General features: G+C 42.9%; 1 protein-coding gene across 7 annotated transcripts in view; it reads right to left on the bottom strand.

Moving 5' to 3' along the window:
- The window catches only part of arhgap44a (Rho GTPase activating protein 44a), a 32696-nt gene extending 18684 nt beyond the window's left edge, over positions 1–14012 (bottom strand). For 6 of the 7 annotated variants that reach the window (XR_008413211.1, XM_053851670.1, XM_053851675.1 and 3 more), the window contains exon 1: positions 13658–14012. Coding sequence is in view for 6 of the 7 variants with exons in the window: in XM_053851670.1 (XP_053707645.1) it covers positions 13658–13710 (53 nt within the window). In the remaining variant the exon portion in view is untranslated. The remainder of the gene's footprint in view (positions 1–13657) is intronic. The other variant, XM_053851676.1, reaches the window with a different exon arrangement.
- Between the last annotated feature and the right edge of the window lie 10236 nt (positions 14013–24248).

Genomic DNA, 24248 nt, shown 5'->3' with positions numbered 1-24248 from the left:
AATAATAATAATGCCATGGGGGGGAAAATACAAAGTATAAAATATGATGGAAATGATCTGTGTATATATTTTTATTATTATTGTATTTATCTATTATCTAAAAATGTATTTCGAAACATTCAAGGAAGAAAAATAAACACAAATGAAGTGACACCAAATGACAAAATGAAATGTTTAATTATTAATTAATTGCCACGACATGCCTCTGAAAAATGTCAAAAATATTCTGCACTTTTAAGTTGCAATAGAAAGACATTTCAAAGTACACGTCTTTTCTCATACATAAATATATAATGTGCGTCTTTGATAGTATTTCCCTGCCTGAGCAGTCAGAAGGCCACGTGTAGCCTGAGGGACAGCTCACATGGGGAAGAGCAGAGACAGCGTCAGGGAGGCCAGATGGTTAGGACACGTGGAGGAGAGACAGTGGACATGTTGGACGAAGAATGTTGACGCTGGGAGCAAGGAGAACAACGAGACCGATGGGGTGGTGGCCAACTTCCTTCGGGAAAAGCCGAAAGATTCTCTTTACATTGTTAACTATAGATGCTCACAGGGAGAAACACTATGTTCTATTGTTTAAAAAAGGAAAACCTCAGGACATAAAACCTGGTTACGAGACACTGATGACACCTCTTGTTCTGCGACTTCAGCCGAACACCTCAGCTCTCAAGTGCAATACAACTCGGCCCAAACAGTTTCACGGTTGGTCCGGCGCACATGTTTTCAGCTCGGGTCAAATTTGGTGGATTTTCACACACCATTAATCTGACATTGATATATAACAGAGGGGCCCGCACTCCTGCACCTGCTCTTGTGTTTGCTCGGTTGCTAGCCTGCGCTTCCCTCAGTGTTGATCCAAGATGATTTGGGACAGTTGCACGGCGCGTTGTGAAACCAGGACGCACGTGTGGGACTAATGGAGCAGAGGTCGCTAATTCACATGGGTCCAGTGAGACTCTCCCTGGTCCAGAAGGTCGACAACATGTGTGTACTTCAGATCAACTCATGAGGAAGATTCCGAAACTCAAGTTCTTGCTTCAATGACTGGCGTCTTAATCTGGTTGACAATCTATCTTTCAACATCCGCCTCAAAACCTCTTCCTGCTATTGTGCCACGCCGACTCTAAAACAACTTTTTATTAAAGCATAAAAACTGGAACAAATTTCATTTTTAAGTCGTCGAAGCAAGTAGGTTGAAGACTGAAGTGTTGTTTTCACCCATGTCTGCAGACTCTATTCAGCCCTGACTCAAAGTCATGGCGCACTGATGCGCGGGGCGGTGGGAACTGGGTCAAACCGCGTACCGATGGATCCAGTCACATTGTGAGTGTGGCGAGCTTTGGGGAAATTACAGGAAACATGTGTAACAGAATGATGCGGGAGATTCGTGCCATGGTTTCTGAAGATAACTCTGATTGCAGCACGTTGACTACATGACCTTTAGAGGACCAGGAGGGTTCAAAAGGTCAAGTGAAATACCTTCTGACTTACACGCCGAGTGCCAGCAGCTGTTTAATTTAAACAACTTGGTTAGACATTTGGACAGCACCTTCAAATCCAGAAATGCTTCTATCGTCGACATCTGAAAAGGTTTGCTGAAAAAATGCAGTGATTGAGTGGTAACTCCATCCATCAAACTACGGGTTCCGGGGCCAAATCTGGCCGGTGGTTTCAGCTCACCGCTTGCAATGTCTCTGGTTTCAAATTCAATTGACAACTGAGATATTCCACTTGTGAGGCGAGATGAACCACCATCCTCCTCTAGGCGGCAGCATTTCCACTTCAGCCTGAGACAAACTGAAATATCGCTATTTTTGTGAAGACTGAATCCAAAAAATATCCAAGACCTGGAAATAGTCTTAGATAATAGGAGTAAGTTTCACATCCAACATGAATATATGTATGCTAGCACCACATAGTGTAATGTTCATTTCTGTTCCTTTCATTGGTTCCTGACTGAGGTGCGACTCCAACTGGCCACCGTCACTGCGCGCCCCTCAGTCACAGTCACAGAGGAGTTCGAGCTGCGACCGGTCGTAGTGTTCAAAAGTGTGGCTTCGTTTTGTTTGCGAAGATAACACGTCTTAAGGTTGAGCAAACCCCTTCGACACCATGATAGAATGGTGAAAGAGTTTTTCCGTGTACGGTCTGTGACGCCACACACTCTTGAGCTAACAGCTAGCATATCGGTTAGCACGGAGCTAACTTGTAAGTTGTAGATGTAGTGAAGCTGCTCTCTGCTAGAACAACCAGAACTGAACTTGGGAGCAACACTGAACACATGGTTTTAGATTATTATTCAAATGGGACCTTTTGATGTGGATGCTGATCAGATATTTTATATGAGATAGATATATGAATATGATGATTTTAAAGTCTTCAAGGACCAACAAAGACCTCTGTTTTAAAGAACTGGAGCTCTCTGTCAACAGTTTTATGCTTCATGCTTCACAGGGTTAATGCATGTTCCTGGATGATGTGTCATTATTTTAATATACTATGCATCACAGTGAGATGATTTAAGCAACTTTACGTTCAACAGAAATTCAAAACAGGTTTCGTAGGTTTGTTTAAATAAAATTGGGCGCAATATCCAAGAGAAAAACCTGTCTGTGGGCACTTCCTTGCTGAGTCCTTTTCTCATATGCTTTCCTGCTGACGCCGCTAAAAGCTGCTGCAAAGTGAAACATCAAAAGCAGACCTCAGATGGGGGATCTGCCGCAGCACAACATCGCAGGATGTCGAGGTATTGTGGGGTCACAGGGACGTCGGTGAATCGTAGAACATGATGCTGCCACCATCCAGCCGGACAGGGTGAGTGAACCCAAGTGCATGGCTGAAACAGTGAGTATTATTAAACAAACTGTGCTCAACACCAACTTTGGGGAGCTGTAAGGTTCCAGGTCAAAAGGTAGAAAACTAATGCCACGGAGAAGATCCAGGAATCTTGTGCTTACTGAAAATGAAACCCCTGCTTTAAGGCTGAACACCCTAAAGATGCCCCATCGTTCCTCTCCTTTTTTCCAGGGTAACTTTGCTGAATCCAAATTCACTACTTCAAGCCTTGTAAGCAGTCACTTTGAGACCACCAATCTTTTTTGGGTAGTAGTAAGCTTTAAACATTTAACAATGTTTCCAAAGAAATTACTGACCGAAAGGATGAGATCGCGGATACAAGCGGCTGAGATGAGTTTCCTCCGCAGGGTGGCTGGACGCACCCTTAGAGATAGGGTGAGGAGTTCGGTCATCCGGGAGGAGCTCGGGGTGGAGCCGCTGCTCCTCCACATGGAGAGGAACCAGTTGAGGTGGCTCGGGCATCTGATCCGGATGCCCCCTGGACGCCTCCCTGGGGAGGTGTTCCGGGCATGTCCTACCGGGAGGAGACCCCGGGGAAGACCCAGGACTCGCTGGAGAGATTATGTCTCCGGTCTGGCCTGGGAACGCCTCGGGATCCCCCGGGAGGAGCTGGAGGAGGTTTGTGCGGACCGGGAAGTTTGGGCTTCCCTGCTCCGAATGCTGCCTCCGCGACCCGACCCCGGATAAGCGGCAGAAGAAGGTGAAGGTGAAGGTGAAAGAAATTACAAAAGTTGGATAGATAATCTGAGTTTTGGCTTCTTTACTGGCAACGGTCAATGAACCAGAGGAGAAACAGCAACAAAAACATCAGGATGATGACTGTATTGTAGTGTTTTCAATAGATGAACAGGAAGTAAACAACATTTTAAACAGCGTTGTAACAAAGGCAAAAGAACTGTATGTATTCCACAAAAATAGCGCATTAAAATACTGGAATAGCAGAGGTGAGAGTTATGAATTTGGGGTACATAATCCTCAGTTAACACCTACAAAACTTCATATATTAATACTACTTAATATAAATGCTGAATACATTAAAACAAATGCAATGATGTTGTCAGTTGTGTTGGCATAAATGGCTGTTTTTTTTTTAACTGATAATCCCCAACTGTGTCGAATCCTTATCAAAGCATCCTTTACTTATAAGCAAGTTCAACAAGCCTTGAGCCAAAATCGGCATATTTTTGAATCCTCTCATTTTCATGTTGCTGCTGTAAGTGTGTGAGCGTGGGAGACTTTATCCTGCAGGGCTGTGAACAGCAGAATGCAGAGCCCAAACAGAGGAGCAGCACGGCTGTATTTGCTGTGTAAAACAGGGGCATGAAATGAAAACATGAGCTCCGCATGATTTATCAACATGATTTCTGCAGATTCATGACCCGAGCTTCAAAGTGAGGCTTGTGTATCTCTCCGTAAATCAGTTGGAAAACAACACACTGTCTTGTGCATGGAGTATTGTTTGTTTATCAGAGGCTGGTATTTCCTCTGAGAAGCATCAAACATCATCAGGCGAAGAAGACGGAGGAGACCGTGAGCTTTATAAATTCAGAACTCTGCGGTAAACAGCGGAAGCCTGGGATCTCGAAGAGTAAAATGCAAAGGCAACACTGTGAAGGTTGACTGGGTTGATGAATAAGCAGCAGCACACAATGCGTCCTGGGACGGAAAAAGGCACGTGCGGCTTTTTGGCAGCCATGTGGTCAGTGCGTTCCTTGCAACCATCTGCCACTTCGTCTTCACCTGAAACAGTTTAAAATACTCCCAGCCCGACATGTGGACTTGTTTTTTTTTAAAGCCTGAGAAAGCTACACATCTAAAGACATGACATTAGAGAGCAAGCTCACATGAGCTCAGAGATCTTCTGTCGAGCTCACCATTATTGCGACATTTAAAAAGTGCTGATAAGATAACTCAGTTGTGTGTTTACAGCTCGCTGAAAGGTACCACTCACCATTATTTTCCCATTTCGGACGCTGTAATTTAATATGCTATTGACTATAAAAGCATGCTTGAGACAGAAGAGAACGGAAAGAGACGGTGAATATCAATAGTCCTTAACCACCATGTTTAACCTTGACAGCACTGTCTCATGGAAGTGTAGACAGGTGTAATAAGGGAGGGAGAGCAAGACAGGTTCACTAGTAATTCCAACATACAGTTTTCACAGTCACGCGGCGGGAGCAGCTTGAAATACCGATGTGAAATCTATGGCCTTTAATTTATCTACTGAGGGACAGTGTGCATTGAGATGTGGCAAAGTGTTACACATAAAGTCATAGTGCCATCAGTACAAAGGAGCCTCTGACTCTGGAGTTGATAAATCTCTGGCTGAACAAGAGGGAGGAAGCTCCACTTGTTCAGCCAAACCAACGTGAATAAAGGACACTGAGATGCAGTGACGGGCTTACGAAGCTTCATGAAACAGTGTCCTTATTTTCAAAGCCCACTAGATGGCACTCTCTGCTCTAAAATCTTTGAGAGAAACCTACAGTAGCGTCATCTTTAAACCATGAGTGCCACCTACTGAGCCCTGAAAACGAGGACAGTGTTTCACGAAGCCTCATCAATCCATCATTACCGAGATGTGACCTCAAACTCATGAGAATCCTTTATAAACTCCCAGCACTTCTAAAGGGCTAGCTCATGGTAACAGCACTGGAACAGCGTCCGATACTGAGAGTCATGTACATTGATACTCAAAGATATCATTAGATGGAAGCTCCAATATAATTATAAATGTCCAGTTGTCCTTCCCTTCGTGCACATTAAACATCCCATAATGCACTGCAACAGCAGTTACAAGAGACTAGGGATGGTTATCGGTATCTGCCTGGATGGATCACTTAACATTACATGCCATAATGTCTGAAACAAGGTGTGTAGCCAAATATTTTAGCTTTATTTTTTAAATTATCTCAATATTTTGGTGATGTTGCACTTTTATTTATTACAAGCCTTCTGTTTTATTAAAGCCAAATGCACGACTACAGTGCTGTGGGTTTTTTTGGAGTCACTATTAAGAAGTAAATACTCATAAACATTATTGGATTTGTATTGACCGAGCCTCAAGGCTGCAGTTTCGGTAAGGGACGTGAAATAGTGCAAATTGTCAACTGCAGACTGAGCATTGTGTTTTAAAATGTTTCAAAAGTGATAGAATAAAAGGTAAAATAAATGAGCGGCAACAAAATTGTGTTAAAAAAATCAGATCCCGAGCTTGTGTATTTGCACTTATACTCATAGAATGGCCACCGATACCTCAAAACCGATATCATGAAGCAGCGTGCAGTTTTTGAACGTCAATTTAAAGTAAGTAGTGGAAAAGTTGGGTTTGTACTGCAGTGAAACTTGTAACCGTCAACCATGTACAAGAAAAACAAACGGAGAACTATTTACTTCTCTGCCTCTCTCTGTCTCTCTCTCCCTATCTATCTATCTATCTATCTATCTGTATCGGTGAGCACTTAAATGCAACTATTCGTTTTGGGAAAAAACGGTGTTGGTGAATCCCTGGAAAAATATTGGTGGAGGTCTGCACTTGTCACTTTTTTGAGCTTGTCAACACCGTACCACAGTTGGAGCCAACCGGTCAAGCAGCACATCTGAATTAGACACGGTTTACATAATAAATAAATAAATGTTAATGATGGTTGCAGCCTGCTTTGCCCTTTAGCGCTGCGCTAATGAAAGCATGACTGAGCGACGGCTGAGAATAACGCAGAGTCACATTAGCACCAGACATATTGCATTTCTAGCCAAAGGTCCCTCGCATCACTCCTTCAACAGGTCAGTGTGATTTTGGAACACACAACACAAATGTTCCTGCTGAAGCCCGACGGGACGCTATGCTACATGCTAGTTCTACGGCAGCGTAGAGAGGGCACTGGAGCAGAACGGTGGCCGTGGGCCTCGGCAGTACAGCACATGGCCTGGAGAGCTGGCATGAGAGCCACAGTCAGCGGCAACACACCATGACAAGAACGAGTCGACTTCATGCTAGAAATGCTCCATGAATATTTCCACGTTTTTTTTTTCTCCCCTCCAGACATTCGCCATGGAAACGCCGCTCCTGGCTCAGCCCCTCCTGCAGGAGAGCGATGGATGATGGGTTACTAAAACAGAGAAACCCACTTACTGTAGTTGTCCAGCTAACTAGGTCACGGTTCTGTTAAGTATGCAAGAATAACTGTGAGAGGAGTGTACACACAAACACACACACCCGTGTCCAGAGAGGGAGGGAGCGCGGAAACACAAGCACTGAGTTATCTCTAACAACTTTATTCAGGCTGAAGAACCTCCAGAAGACTTGGTGTTTACACTTGACATCTGCTCGTGCACCGACACACACAGCCATGAGTCACAGCCCCAAGTAGTCAATTATGAGTCGGGAATGCAACCTTTACGGTGGGATGAGAACTGATCCTTCCCTACGAAAACGTGGGTGGTGGACGACAACATTTTGCGACTAAACAGCCAAATGAGAGTCGCTAGGCAACCGACACACAAAAGCTTTGGCCGCGACAGGAGGCGCTCATTCTATGTACATCGGAACTGTTGAGTTCATAACCCAGAGGAACTTTAGGAACCCCGATGTGCCTCCCTCTTTGGTCCCATGATCGCGACAACGCGAGCCTGTCAGAGCCTGTTGAGATCAAGCAGCCATCCCGAAAGCTAGCTGTTAGCAAGGCTGACTCTTGGAAACAGCCTGCTCTCTGTGTAAACTGGAGCAGCACGCGGCTCTTAAAGAGGTTTCTCTTTTGCCGTGGCAAGTGAAAAAGCTCCACTTCTGTCACTTCTTACATCATCTCTCCTCTGATGGCCAAATGGGCCGCTAACAAAGGGTCTTTATGGTGGACACTGTTGTCTCTGAGAGGCACTAACAGGGTTACTGTGGGGTTATCGACATGGATTCTATTACACCACACAAACATATGCCGTAGAGGCCACTGCAAGTCGTACAGTACATGCTGACACAGCAGCATGTTGATGGGAAGGGAAGCTTCATTAGTATTCAACGGAGTTTCCTCCGGTATCACAGCGTTACCTGTCACCAACCGCATGTTCCTTTGGGCTCTCACATGCTGTTGTAGCAGGCGGAGCAAATCATTGAACGCTAGCTCTGAGTATTAAGCAGGGCTATTAACATATTACATATATCTGTTAATAAATATCTTTTCAAGGCTACTGATAGCATTAGCTATAGCGCTACAGAATAAAAAGCAAGAAACAAATCCAAGACAGATTGTTGTGGGACGTACTAGTGGAGAAAAAAGAATCCTCCCACTGACAGAGATTAACAGGCCATTCACCGTTTGATGGACTGCTAAACAGTTACAGCAGCGCAGTATCCCAGCATCTCTCACACAGTGATCTACCACTACAGTAGTTCCTATAGCCCTCGCGTCTGCCATTTTGAATGACATGTAACTCACGTCCAATCCGACTTACGACAGATGGTCGGAACCGATCTCGATCGTAAGTGGGATGTTATGGTTTCTTGACTACAAGTGCCTTAGTATTCAAGGGTGTTATATAAGCACATATTTTTATGGCAGGATTCCAGTGTCTTGAGGGGGTACAGCGAAGGGGAACATGCAGAGGAAACCAACAAAGGCACACTACTCAGGCGACAAATAATCTTGAGCCGTCTGTGTCGCATGTTGACGCATTTGGCTATTCGTAGAATCGCATGATTCCGCTTCCGCTCCCGCAGCATAGCCTGCTGTAGTTGTAGCCTGTAGGGAGCATGTCAGTTAAGGGAGTGGTTGGGGGTTTGGATGCCTTGTAGCACCATTCTTGGGACACGCGACCCATAGAGAAACAAGTAGAGGGGGACGTTTTGGCATGAACTGAATTGGCGACAATAAAAAATAAAAGGTTTTCATCATGATGTCAACTTCACTCCTTGTGTGTGTCAACATGGAAGATTTCCGTGCCAATGTTCAATGCAAAAGACGGCTTGACAACACTATGTGAATCCTTAAGAGAGGGAATGTGTTGAGGCAACACTGTATCACATACCTTTAGTTTTATTAAATCCATGTTATTACCAGCCATCCATATTTTTATTGTAAATCTTCAATAATTTCTAACTGCAAGTCAAATGCCCGTTCAGAATGAATTATTCTCAGAGGTTCTAAAAGAAAATGAATACCACAAAGCTTAATATTACTGAAATGTTTATTTTTGGTTCATTTAGAACAGGATTTCCCCATTTCTCTGTGAGAAAAAAATCCCGACAAGCCCCTCATACTTGTGAGTTCCTCACTGGCACACACACACTCTAAAGCCAAAAATGGCAGATGGGTGAATGAGCAAAGTGCTGGTGGGAGAAAAGCATCTAGGACTCAGCAGCCAACCTGCAAATGGCTGCAGATTCCGATAATAGCTTTGTTGAGTGGCGAGTGAAGCCTTAAGAAAAGAGCAGCGGGAATGATAATGCCACAGAACAGGTTTCATATAAACTTCCTGTGCAGTCTCCTGCCGCGCCGCCTCAGACCCAGATAGGGCAGTGAGTTGGGAATAGAGAAGTGGGTCAAGAAGGACGGAGGGAAGGGGACGGCTGAACCAAACTCATTTATCTGCCCTGTTTGAGGGCACCCGAAGACATCCATCAGGGATGAATACGGATCAAACAGCTCACTTCAAAGCACATTAACACAGAACATCTCAAACAGAATTCCCATCACCGATGTTTGACAGTAACCTAACATGAACAATTGAAAGGAAACTTGTCTCCTTTCCCCGAGCAGCGTCAGCCATTGTCTCCTCCGATGAGCCAATACACAATTTCTTTAAGGCCAGGAGTATGCATGGCTGCACATCCCCCGGTCGGAAGGCGACCTCCACGCAGGGGATTGGCCAAACAGGAATCACATGACGCAGATGTCACCCTGCCAAGCAGCGGCTGAAACACCACCCTCAGGGAGCCGGAGTGATGCTGACACAGCACACCTGAACACCCGCTGACAGAAGACCTTCACTCGACCAGCTACCTTTGAAACGGGACATGACATTCATGTTAAGCACATTATAAATTCACAACACCAGTGTGGAAAAAAAGATATTTTTTCAATAAATAAAATCTTAATTTTACCATCATGATAAAAAGGGTCAGTTGTAAGCTGCTTTGGGTGGAAGTAGAGAGCGATTAAGAAGGTCCATTAAGAGAGGTCCACCAGTTTGCGTTGGGCTTTCCCGTGGGCCTCCCTCCAGGTCGACTTAAAAGGCGCCCAGGAGACTCACTAAATCATGATTAGCACGGTTTAAAGCACAATTAAATTAAAACAACCAACCAAAAAAATCCGCTTTCACAGGCTGAGGAGAAGAACTTGTTCCGTCGCCGCCATTTCACAGGAGCGCCGATACAAAAAAGACAGACTTGAAAAAGTGGGTGAGGAGGCAGCAGTGCCCTCTGCATTGCATGAATCAGACTCCGAAATAAAGAAAGCTTGTGTCGAAATATTGGTTAAATAAAAGTAGGGATGTTTTGTGTCTCCCATTTGTCATCATTTTATCTACGTATATTTTGAGTTACAACTCACTCACATTATAATAATAGTATTGTACATATACATGGATTCACTACAGAAGTTTGATTCAGACTTTAACAATATGAAAAACTTTAAATGGCGGAAATCTGAGAAAAATTTGATCATGGACCCGACACCAAAGATAACTATTGAGAGTTTCAGAAATGCAAAACTCATGTAGTGCTATTGGAACCGAAGTACTTCCTCTAGTGTGAAAGCACCTGATATTTTCAGACAGAGGAAGAATCCAAAAGAAACCCACTCTGTACCTTTTTATATGAGCTGGCTAGGTGGAAGCAGAGGCCGCCTTTTTTTAAGGTAATGTTCTTACTTGAAATGTATGAGGCAAAAATGAATTTATAAAACGAACATATACATGAATATATTTTTAGTATTGACTAGTTAAAAAAGTCAAGACATTCAGAGTATTTTCTGCCAGCAGAGTAGCAATGCATAAAAGCTAATGCAATGCAATGAAAAATAAAAATAAAAATGCCTGGGTTTACTGTATTGCATCTATTTCTTTACTGTTAGAAGCGTCTGGTCTGTAAATCCCATTTTGTAATCTAGTAAAACCTTTTACTACGCAATCATTAGACAGAGTGAGAAGACTGGAGTCAACATTTACACATTTCCATGATACTCCAGCGGGATTAACTAGCAAAACAAGCGGAGCCTCCGTCCTCCAAGACAAATCGGAAGCGAATGCATCACACTGAGGAAGACCGGGGGGGTGTTTGTTGCGTGAACAGTTCTATTAAGTCGCCCCATTAACCTGCACTCACAAACATTTGTCTGACTCCACCCAGCGATCCTTCACAGGGACGCTACTGTGCATGTAGAACAGGCTGTGTAATGAGGGCTCATAAATATATTTAATACTAGCATGGCTAGAAAGACACAGAATCCTCATAGAGATATATCTCCAGCAGATAAACCTTGTTTGTGTTGCGTTTTTTACCCAATGCTAATATGAGAAATGTCGGTTACATGGTGTTCAGTCAAGTGAGAAGAATTTAAGAAGCTTTTTCAGATGAAGAACGACAAAACATCTGTTTCAAAACCAGACGGTGAATAAGACGGCATGCACTGGTGCTTTGGGATATCATGTGACCTTTCACCCCGCTGTTATGATCAGAAGGCTGCATGTACAGTAGCAGCGGGCTCCAGTTTCATCTGTTGCATGGCAACAATGACATGAAAACATCAGTCTGTGTCTACTTTGGGGAACAAGGGGATCTGATAAACACAATATGTCTTTGATTTGGTTATTATCATCGTCACTGATCACGAATTATGGACACATTCTCAAGACTGCTGGTCTGCTAACAAGCTAGCTGCGGCGATGTACCAAGAAATCCCAGAGAAAATACAGTGGTACCTCGGTTTTCAAACGTCTCAGACTTTGAACAAATCAGAGTTCAAACAAAAATTTCGAGATTTTTGCTTCGGATTTCGAACGAAAATTCAGAACTGGAACGCCCCCGACAAAAGACGGAAAAAACCTAATGCGCACGGACCGATCAGCTGACCCACGACGCGTTTGTTATTGTGTATAACGCACCCTCTGTAGGCGCTCACTCCAGGGTTTGATGTCCTGTTGTGGGCTGGAGCTGGGACAGGGATGAGGCGAGTCTGGGACAGAGCGTGACTTGGTTTATGACTTTGTCACAGCCAAACTGCACAGAAGCGCACATTCAGAGCTGGACACGCACCGGGCACCTCTTCACTTCTGGAGAGACGTCACTCACTCGGCAACCCCTCCCACATGCAGCGGCCACACACATAGAGGAACAGCGCACCTGCAGCAGACACTCTACATTCACTCCTACAAAAGACTATTTTAAGGCTTGGAACGCATTATTTCTTTTTCCATTCATTGTAATGGGAAAAATTGATTCAGATTTCAAACAAATCGCTTCTCGAACGGCCATCTGGAACGGATTGTGGTCGAGAACCGAGGCACGACTGTATGAGTATTTCTATAAGAGACACACCCACTACACTCGACCTTGTTTAGGATAGCTATTCATAATCAAATAATAATAACAATGTAATGACAATAAATAAACTGTTAAATGAGTTGGCGACGGTTCAAGAGTTGACTAGTCGTGACATCAAATGCTTTTCAAATGTTGAAAAGTATGCGAGCATTTCATAAAACAAGGACACATCAAAGGACATTTCTCACCACGTTTTGAGCACAGTAAAGTTTCAAAACAACATTTAACACTGCACAAATGTAAACTATGATTTACATACATTTCCCATTAGTATTAATATAGTAACAGAAAATACTAATATACTAATCATTACGGTATTCAGTGACCAGTCGATCAAAATATTAATAATTAATAATAATAATGAAATAGGATGTGCCTTCTGGCTCAGCTCTTCTATTGACTTCATTTGCTTTTATAAATATTTTGCCACTCTTTCTCCCCATATTTCTAGATCATATTTGGTTCCTTTCAATTATTGTGACAGAGCAGAGAAATTTAAAAAACCTTTAGCTTTGAGGGTTAAACAGTGGCAGCTTTGGGGGGTTATTATCAGTTTAATAACTGATATCTGACATCCTTCCGGGATTCTCCTGTAAGAATACAGGGCTGCCTATTCGGGTGGAAGCCGTGGGGGACCCTTGACTGGGTGGGTGCAGGTAGCTTTCAAATCCGGAATCACACCCACGGACCAATGAGTCACTCAGATATGATCAGAGAAAGCAAGAGCCGAATAGGTGTTCCCCTCCTCCAGAGAGCACCTCAAGCATATTATGACTGGGTGGAGGTCCACACGCAGGAGCCCAAAAGGTCACGCCTTAGTGAAGAGACAACTTGACGACCTTCACTTCAGGACTGCGTGGGGCTGACGGTGCCCCCGCCTGGGAGGTGCTTCCCTCCGCCAACAGCTGACATTACTGCGTAATGAAAACAGTGCGCCTTTTTCCTCTCCATCCTGTCGCAACCACGCCGCATCCCATTCTGACTGTGTGCGTGTGAGTGACAGGGGCCACATTCTGCCTCATCTGCACAGCGTATTTGGGGGAGACGCCGGTGCTGCGGGGGCCCCGGCTGCGTGTGTGATGGGGTGTGCCGCTGCGATGGTCTATATTTAATGCACCTCCGTGGGCTGCGTGCGGTGGGCAATGCGCCTACACGCCGCAGTCCTCCAAAGCGGACTACGATTCATCTCAAAGAATATATTTAAATGCAGCAGCCATTCATAATTCATATCTACGCGCAGAACAATTGGTGTTTTTTTCTTACCTTCCCACCGTTTGGTTGGCGAGCTGTCGCATTCGGTTGAACTGCTTCTTCATCTTGATATTGTCTGCGTTAACACCTACAGATGGGAATATTCCGCATGATATTTCTCAAAACAAAAAGGTCCAAAGAAGCGCAGCGCGAAATCCAATCTGCCATGCCTCCCTTCCTGCATCGCGAGCTGATCGCAGCGAGAACTTATTCCACCATCACATTTTTCTCTGACAACGCTTTCGCCTCTCTCTCGCACACACACACACACTCACACACGTCTACACGAGCCTGCGCAGGGATGCTGGAGGTTCAGGAGAACACAGGCGGAGAGCGACAGCGGTGACAACTCGCGGCTGCGCACTGAGGACTTCTGGGTAATGTAGTCTTGCAAGCTCCAGCTCGCAGCAACTAAAGTGACATCACGTGTTACTGTACATCGCGATGAAAGTGAAATTGCATTGCAGTTTCTTTCATTCAATAGATATAGAAAATGTGAAGGCAGCAATAATCAAAAGTCTGCTAAACTTATTTTATGTATATATGTATATAATAACGAGTTAATTGCAATTACTCAATTACAACATTATTATGTTTAATTATTATTAAAACAATTTAATTTAACGAAACCTTTGTCAGTGCAGGAGTTCCTGGTCCATTGATCACACTGATGCACAAGACACATGGCTGCTAGGATGAGAACAACAACAACAAACATGGAGGAATCCCTGAACAAAAGCAAACAAAAGCATCTGTTTGCTTTGGTTCGGGGAGGTTTTTCACTACACAATGTTCCTGTGTTTCCGCTACTCTGAATGGACTTGAAATTCTTATACAAATATTTTCAAGACATTAAAAGAGCTTTAGTTTAAATAAGGTGATATAAAAACTTGAATATAGCCACCATCGTGACTTATTGTGCTATTGTTAAACTGATGCAAAATAAATAATAATTTGTTGTTTAAATGTACATATGGGTCCTTCATTTGCTTCAGTAATATACCAAATTCATTCAAATTGAAAAATGTGGCTCCTTGTGGCAAATTCTTATGCCATTAAAAACTGCGATTAATAGAAATGTATTAAACACAAATTCTCTAATTAACTAGATTTTTTTTAAATCGCTAATGATATAAAATAATATTATTTTGGATTTATATATATATATATATATATATATATATATATATATATATATATATATATATATATATATATATATATATATATACACACACAAAAAAACCTGGGTATTATAAGGCAGATGTTATTAACTCAATCAGCCAATTCACTTCTTCAACACACAAGAGATTCACTTCTGGACCTAAATTCAAATTCATTGACCTTCATTAAATTTCCACCCGTTCATGTTTAGAGGTTAGCAGACAAATTATTGTATAATCTCAGTCAAGATGCAAATCTAAAAGACTTTATTTGAAAGAGAAAATATATTTAATGAAAGCGCATGCATAAAATGACTTGGAGGACTGGGTTTGGCCCCTGGAGTGTGACAGACTCTTCATGGTGTCCCGTCACACTACGCTCCCTTAAACAGTATATTGTTTTTCAAACGATAGATATGGACACACACTGATCCATGGCACTGAGCAGTGTTCCGGTTGTGACTTGCTCAAGGTGACCTCAGCAGGACCCAGGAGGGTCACTGCTCTCTCTTCAGATGGGGATGATCAATACCTCTGTTTTGTGTCCCGAAAGACAGAGCCACTGTTGCAGTGTTGGTCCCATTGGAGATTAAACTCTTTACTGAATCTGTTGTTTTTAAAAATCATGGACGTAAAATAATGTCAGTTTAAGCTTATGATGTTAGTTATGGGATGACGAGGGGCTGCAGTGCATCCAAGCTCCCCGGGGTGAGAGGCAGCAGACACCCTGGACCAAAAGGCATCTGCCTGCCGAGCATCTGATGGAAAGCTCACTCTGACAACATAATGCTGAACCGCTTGATCCAGTAAAAGATAGCTCTGGATCATCATCTTTACCGGCTGAAGCAAAGATATTTGTCACTTTTTAATCGCCATTGTGAGATTTACAGCTCATAAATCGGTCATCACTTAGTGAAGTGAAACCTTCTCCATGATCTTTTGTCTTTAAATAGCTTTCATTTTCATTCGGATTTTGAAAGCGGAATCCTTTGTCACTGCGGCGCTGCTTGGCAACACTGCCATCTAGTGGCTCATATGTGGTTATGCAACTAAAACATGCGTCCCCGCCTCAGCGTTTTCTCAACTGCCTTCTTACTATTGAAAAATAAATGAATGAAAAAACGGTCAATATGCCGAAATATGTGAGTCAATATTTTTAAAAAGTGGAATCTTAATTCTTTCTTTTCACACATTAAAACTTCACACGTTGCTTGAAATGTAATTCGACTTTAAACGGATTATCTATATATAATATTTTAATTAATTAAATAAAAAAAAGATTTTCGGGAACGTTTTTAACCAATTTTACGGATCAGCCTTCGCTTACAATTCAGCTTATTGTGTAGGTTTTCAATATCCAGCAGGGGGCAGCAGTGCCTCACCCTGGCGATCAAGGTTCGCAACTCCTCAAACGTTACCAAAATATACGACTATAAAGCGCAGGTATCGCACTTTAGAGACCATTGCTCATATGTGCAAACTAAACATTCACATTCAATATACATAATTCGATCAAATGATTAAAAAATGTTTCCAACAATATAGTTTTTTTTATTACTTCAATTAATATTTAAAATTCAAGATGGAATTCTCATTTTTTAAATAACAGAACTATAACTTTAAATATCATATATGACACACTATATATTTTTTTTTCACCCACAACTTTATTTATTTTGGAACACAATTTTTCTCGTCTGGTGGTGGAGTCAGGATTGCAGACTGTCAGCTTGCCCCGCAATGGAACAATGTATGCGACCCACTGCATATGTTTATGTTTAGGTTGGTTCTGTGATGGTGGTGAGATTACAAACAGTCCATGTGGAAACAGAGGCTTGAAGCCTGGAGCCAGGAAGGATGTCCTCTGGCTTGGTGTCACCGAGTCCTAATGGTCCAACAGGTGGGCTGCGCACCATTGCCAACAGGCTCCGAAGCCTCGGGGTGAGAACCTCACAGAGAATGGCCTGTTCTCGCCTCCCATTAATCACCTGGGGATGGAAACGGAGAGAGGCGCGGGATCCCTCAGCCTTGATCTCAACCTTCTGACCTCGGCCGATCATTTGTTTTCATTAGTCGGCACTCAGACTGACCGGTCAGGCCCAGACCCGGATCACACCCTGCCCCCTCCACAGCATGTCTAGCTGGGTATTCCCCACCGCGATAGCTTCCTGCTCTTGAGGATCTCTGGACGTGTCTAAATCAGCATGGGTGACTCCTCACATCCGCACGGCCAGACTCCGTCCACAGCTGACTTTACCACCCTCCTGCTGTGACACAGGAAGCGCCCATATTTCACTCTGTTGAATATCATTTCAACATCCCAGAGGTTTGAAACGGAGCCAGAGGGGGAAATCGAATGATCATTTTTCATCTGGTGTCCGGCTGTTTCTGTCAGTGAGTCGATGACGAGTGCTTTTTCTCTGACTCTCCATCAGTGGGTGACTCGGGGACCAAATGTTTGTCTAATGAGGCCCTCTCCCAGGTCACGACCTCTCCACCTGATGACCTGCCGCTGCTACTGATATGTGAGCCGAGCGTGTGCAGGGCGGCCCCGAAGGCTCCAAGTGTTACACCAGCGCATCAGACTAAAACCAAGCACAAATTCTAACGTGATCAGGTTATTGCACATTCATTTTTTCCCTCCACAACTTGACTCACTTTTTAACATAGTTTTGACTGGTGGTGGTCTCACCGATCATGGCTCAACTCTACTGAGTACAGGATATTGTAGTTCCGAATGAGCAGGACGCAGTCAGAACATGAAGTTAAGTTCTACGATTCATCTCTACAATCCACATCCTGTCTGACCATGTCATCAAACCTTTGGCCCACAGGCCAACTGCGGCCAGCAAGTAGATATTTTGTGGACATAAAGGTTTATTGTGAGTGTGCACTCCACTTTTTTTATTTTTTCCAAACCCACATTTTGAGTATTTAGATGTTATCGCTCACTTTTTTTTGTGCGACCGCCTTCCATGGACCAAGCCAGGAGAATTTTTGGCAGCCTTTAGTGGCCTTTAAAATTTGGGACCTCTGTGCTGGCCATCGTCCAGCACACGGTGTCGATGATTTGTCGAGAAGAAAGCAGCATTGGAAATAGATGAAGTGATGATTGAATATTACAGTGTTATTACGTACTGCTGAGAAGGTGATCGGTTGCAACCTGCCACCTCTTCAGGACCTGTATGCCTCTAGGACCCAGAGACGTGCAGGTGGGATCAGAGCCGACCCTTCTCATCCTGGTCGTGGACTGTTTGTCCCTCCTCCCTCTGGCAGGAGGCTACAGTCCATCCAGACCAGAACATCCCATCACAGGAACAGCTTCTTCCCCTCGGCCATCAGACTGTTGAATTCGTGAACAGCCTTGTTGTTATTTTATTTAATTTATTTTTTTGTCAGCACTTTATTCCAAAACCCTTTCCAAAACACTACTTGATTCTGATTCTGATGTCTGGTCAATGCTAAAGTTGTTAGCATTAGCATCTTCATTTTCATTTCTTATGTGGGCAAAATGTCTCACAGTTAAATATATCCTTTCCATTCACTCACTCTTATGTGTGAACACATATCTGTGAGTGTTTACTTAAGTATATCTGCGGTCCTTTCATTACGCGAAGCTAAAACCAGCGTCTTTGCATTTCTCATTGAGTCATTCAAAGTATCCAGTCTGACTGGACGCTAAATGACAGTGTGTGCTGGTTCAACCAAACCAGGCCAGGGCGGGATCTAATGGCATGTTATGAGCCGGAGTTAAAAGGTGAGCAGTGGACACAGAGACGATCACGTGTGTGTTTTATCTTCAGACGCGCAGCATCACATTACCAGATCAGTCAGTCTGGGTGTGAAGGGAGACAGACTTTTGGTCTGTCATTAAGGCAAGTGTGGCATGTTCATTCAATAGGTGGGTGCAGCCGAATACGAGTCTGTATCATTTCAAGAAAGCGGAAAAAATAAGCATAATCAGCCGAGGAGTGAGTTAAAATAGCAGGATGTTTGGGTGGCAGGAGACAAGGCTTTCCACTGAGGGTTACTGAGGAGCTCTGAGTGGTGTTTTTCAAAGGTGATCCAAGGTCATAATAAGCAGGAGGTGCAGCGCCACATCTAATGAAAACTCTGAGACTTCAGAGGAGGGAGGATACTGCGGGTCTTCAGCACCAAAGACACACGGTCCAACACACAATATGCCTTTCTCAGGTCAAGAGTGGAGACTTTTGTGTATGAAATAGCAGGAGTGCCAACATAAGTGGAAATTTAAAGGGAAATATGCACTTTTTTCACTTTGTTTTCTGCCTATTTATTTCCAAATTATGACATGAGAAAATAGACAAACAAAATAAATAAATAAACAATTGTACAAAGGAAGATTTACAGTAAATAAATGTACTTATACTTGACTTCATTTTAATGAAATGAGTTCAGCTATGCTCAATGTGAGGGAAAATCAATCTATACGCTAAAAATTAAATCTTCAAATACATTAAAGAGAGAATTCAAATCATGAATAATGTTTTATTTATTTATTTTTCATTTTATTTACAGAGAAGAACAAAAACAGAAAATTAAATATGACAAAAAGTTGGAATTGTTATTGAAAATAAAACGTCTTAATTTATTAATATATTGTTTTTGTAATTACAAGTTCAATGAACACTAACAATGAAAATAAAATAATATAAATAATAATTCTAATATGTGTTGCTGCTTTTTCTTTTTTGTTTTTCAAATGTTTTTCAAACAACATGAGCCATAACAACAACTATAGTAAAACCAAACAACAAACATAATAAAAGTTTCTATTTTTGCACTTAGTTTTGTATAAATCATGTTTACCGTACAAATACAACATTCAATATGTGGCGCATAAATGTAGGGCAATAATATTGGGCAAATAAATATTGCAATTTCACTTGCAATGTCCATTATAAATACAATTCAACAGATGTTAATGCATTTGAGGTCCTTTATATTATAAAAAGATCCAGATATTAGGCCATAATGAAAGTTGAGGTCTCAAGACATCAAACTGCAAAACTGGTGTGAAGATGTTTCTGCTAACATCATCATCATTTCTGAAGATGTGGGTGTGAACACACAATTAAACGCTGCCTCCACATCTGTTATCAGGGGTGTCAACTTTCACGGCGAGTCTTTATAGGGTTGCGAACATGCTTTAATGGATAATCGTACCTGAGAAACAGCTATGTGGATCAAGGATGCTCGACTGTGTAAAGACCAGTCTCTGGTGACAAATAAACATGAGCCTTCACACCTTGTCTTTCTTTGATACAAGATGCCAGGTGTCTCCTCCTGCAGAAGTGAGGTGTGCGACCGTTTCTAGCAGCCTAAAGCTCACGCAGCAAGATGATGAGAGGAGTGACAACCTTTAGCCCGTGGCGAACCCACTGACGCGTGAAGTCTGAGGATTTCACTTGGCATGCTTCTCCGTGCCACCAGCGGCTCCGGCAGTGTTGGGCGTGGTGCGCTGCAGCTGCGCTTGTATTGTAAGAAGCCACGCGTGTACACACATGCAAACACACACATTTGCTATTGCTTCAGAAAGAAAAGCAGGACGACTGGGCTGACTGTCAAACAGCTACATGTTTTAGCCATAAATCTTGTTATTGAGCACAATAGCTTTTCACCAATCGCCTCTGGGGTGAACAGTGGATCAGATTTTATGTCATTTTAACAGAGTCTCTCTGTAAAGGTTTGGACACCATCCCCTGAACAGATCTGTTCAGCACATATCGGCAACAGTCAAAGCCTTCAATAGATCATAAATCACTGCTACACAATGATGGGACCCCCTTTCAGATCTGGGCCAAATAATGTGGAGCGACTGTGATGTCATGAGGAAGGGAAGAGCGGAGTGTCAAACTTATTTGTATGGACTTGGAAAGCCCTCAAGTGAGGGGCGACAGTTTGGCGATCTTGAGATGTCAGGCAAGCATGTGACCTGAGGCAGCTTTCTTATTGGACGGGTCCCGTATTTCTGACGAAACATGTCGTTCACTCAGATCTCATCGTGTCATTCAAAAATGACGCCCTTCATCTTAAGCCTAGCTGCCACATTACGCTCCAAATCCATCAGAAATCAACTGCATGTTGAGAGGGAAACGTGACGTGAACGCTCTTGGGGTTGAGGGCTAACAGGAACTTCTATAGCAGGTGGCCCAGGGGCCGTATGTGGCCTGTATTTGCCTGTATTGTGTCTTTGTTTCATTTGTTTCATTTTTGTGTCTCTTATTCCTCAAAATAATTTTTTTCATTTTCTTTCTTCTATGTTTTGAAATAATGTCTTTTATCTCTCGTAGTAATGGTTTTACTTGTATTCAAATATAATGCATACAAAAATAAATATTTGTATAGGTTTGATGGCATATTTACACATATTAATATCCTTACTTACATTAATTTTTAATCTATCTATCAATCTGTCTATCAATCTGTCTATCTATCTGTCTGTCTATCTGTCTGTCTTTCTGCCTGTCCATAGTCCCTCCCACCCACCCGCCATCCATCCATCCATCCATCTGTCTATCTATCTATCTGTCTGTCTGTCTGTCTGTCTATCTATCTATCTATCTATCTATCTATCTATCTATCTATCTATCTATCTATCTATCTATCTATCTATCTATCTATCTGTCTGTCTGTCTGTCTATTTATCTATCTATCTATCTGTCTGTCTGTCTGTCTGTCTATCTATCCATCTGTCTATCTGTCTGTCTGTCTGCCTGTCCGTAGTCCCTCCCACCCACCCGCCATCCATCCATCCATCCATCCATCCATCTGTCTATCTATCTATCTGTCTGTCTGTCTGTCTGTCTATCTATCTATCTGTCTGTCTGTCTGTCTGTCTATTTATCTATCTATCTATCTGTCTGTCTGTCTGTCTATCTATCTATCTGTCTATCTGTCTGTCTGTCTGCCTGTCCGTAGTCCCTCCCACCCACCCGCCATCCATCCATCCACCCATCCATCCATCTGTCTATCTATCTATCTGTCTGTCTGTCTGTCTATCTATCTATCTATCTATCTATCTGTCTGTCTGTCTGTCTATTTATCTATCTATCTATCTGTCTGTCTGTCTGTCTATCTATCTGTCTGTCTGTCTGTCTGTCTGTCTGTCTATCTGTCTGTCTGTCTGTCTGTCTGTCTGTCTGTCTATCTGTCTATCTATCTATCTATCTATCTATCTATCTATCTATCTATCTGTCTGTCTGTCTGTCTGTCTATCTGTCTGTCTATCTATCTATCTGTCTGTCTGTCTGTCTGTCTATCTATCTATCTATCTATCTGTCTGTCTGTCTGCCTGTCTGTCTGTCTATCTATCTATCTATCTATCTATCCATCCATCTTTCTTCCATCCTCAAACACATTTCCATCCTTGAAGCTCTCGAAGTCATGTTATGTAGTGGAAAGGTTTTCCATGGTCACATACCATCTGGTGTCGGTGTTCCACACAATGTGTCGCTGGGTAATGATGTCACCACCGGCAGTTGGGATCAAAGTTTTAAAAAACCTTTTAATGAGTGAATGAAACTTCAAATGAATGACTCGATGGTACTTATTTTTTTTTAATCACACTTCAAATATTTATATCAGCAAAAGACAGATGAGTTTGTTTGTTCTACTTCCTGGTCTGACTACTAACACATCGTGATTGGCTGACATGTACCGTACTGTCGATGCACCCGCAGGCTGAACATCTGTTTATACACACCTTCACAAGCACCTGTACGACGCCATCATTGATCCGGCGATAGACTTCAGGTGAAGCAGAACTCATGATGCCAGCTGTGCAACTAGCACTCCTGCGCGATCCATCAACCACTCGCGGTGGAAAGACTTAGAGGCAGGATATGAGCGGCGATCGCTCAGAGACAGCAGGAAAAGGAGCGAGTCCTCGGAGCACGTATATACTCTGGCAGTAATCACCAGTCTTAAAAGGCTCGGTCAAACAATGGAAGAGCCATAAATCAAATGCTGAGTTCCGAGTTCAGGCCTGTGCAGAGAATCGTTCCCTAAAATGTGATCATGACCTGGAGACAGGAATGTATAAGCACCGCGGTTTGTGTGGTTCAGGCTGTTTGTCGACTCGCAGGAGCGCGCAAGCGAATCTGGAAGAGGTCAAAGTTTCAATGCACTGTCAATACCTTGTAATGAAATATGCATCAGCAGCGCTGGTTCCGACAGCGATGGCATGTTTGTCTAATGCTAATGAGCTAAAGTCGGCCTCGCGGAGAGACTGGATTATCATGCTCCTTGTGTGGGCCCGGCGCCATTACTTTATGCAAGGATAACACGGCTGTTGATAAGTGTCCGTGGAAGTACAGTGCACTTCTTCCACAGGGTCCCTGCTTGGCGTCGTGGAATGTAAGTCGGCTTCGATGACAGACTGACCTCACTTCCCTCCAACCCAAAGCTGAACTCCATTAGCGGCTGCACGCAGTCTGTAATTTCACCAACCGACGATTATCATGTTTGTCTGCTCTTTACCTTCAGGGTTTGACTCCGCGTCCACAAAACCCGCTTTGCTTCATTTCAGATACAGAGCCACATGTACAGTCGGAAAAACACCGACCGAATGAGGATTAATATACGTTGAAAATGTGTTTTTCATAGGAGAGGCATCATCAGGTTTGTGTGTGAGAATTCCTTGGGGGCATTAAAATAACTGGAAGAGAGGAATCTGTCTGCACAATTACACTGAGAGATATGATGGAAGTCATAATTTAATGAGGCCACTAGTTCTTACATATGACAGCGAGTAGTGGAATAAGACAGTGAGTTTTTCATGCACTATTCGAAGTGTATTTGCATGTTATTCACTCAAAACACAATCCGCTTTAAAAAAAAAGGGTTGAAAAATGTTTTTAAAAATATGTTTGGGAAATTAAAAGTGAAGTAGCAAAAAGAAGTTGGAGTTTATGTTGAGAGATCCAAAACTGAAGGCCAGTTGGTCACAATACTAGATGCCTGCTTTGGCCGTGTTTGTTGCAGTATGTGGTCTCTACAAGCTAAAGATGGGTTTGAAGGCATTTGGATTTTGAAATATTTTAAGAATTGTTTTTTTAGAGTCTGATTCGATCAACAAACTCCCTGCTGAGACCAACAGATTAATGAGTCCAGATCTCCAAGCCAAGAATCAACTGGAATTTACTAAAACATACTGTATATTGAGTTTGAGAGAACTAAACTCAATATGCTCTAGTGGGCTTCATGAAATCAATTTATGGGCCGAATTCGGCCCCGGAGCCTTGAGCTGGACACTTGTGCTATTGGTATTTTAGAGTCATTGGTTTTTGGTCTTTTGGGAGGAAATTGGAGTGCCCAAATCTCACCCCAGAAAACCTGAAGTTTCATCAATGACCTGAAAGCCCCTCATGTACTGCAACAGTTGAAGTTAATACAGGTTCATTGGATGACAAAGTGAA

Source organism: Synchiropus splendidus, chromosome 19, assembly GCF_027744825.2.
Source record: "Synchiropus splendidus isolate RoL2022-P1 chromosome 19, RoL_Sspl_1.0, whole genome shotgun sequence".
NCBI lineage: Eukaryota > Metazoa > Chordata > Actinopteri > Syngnathiformes > Callionymidae > Synchiropus > Synchiropus splendidus.
This window is presented reverse-complemented; position numbering and strand designations above follow the sequence as displayed.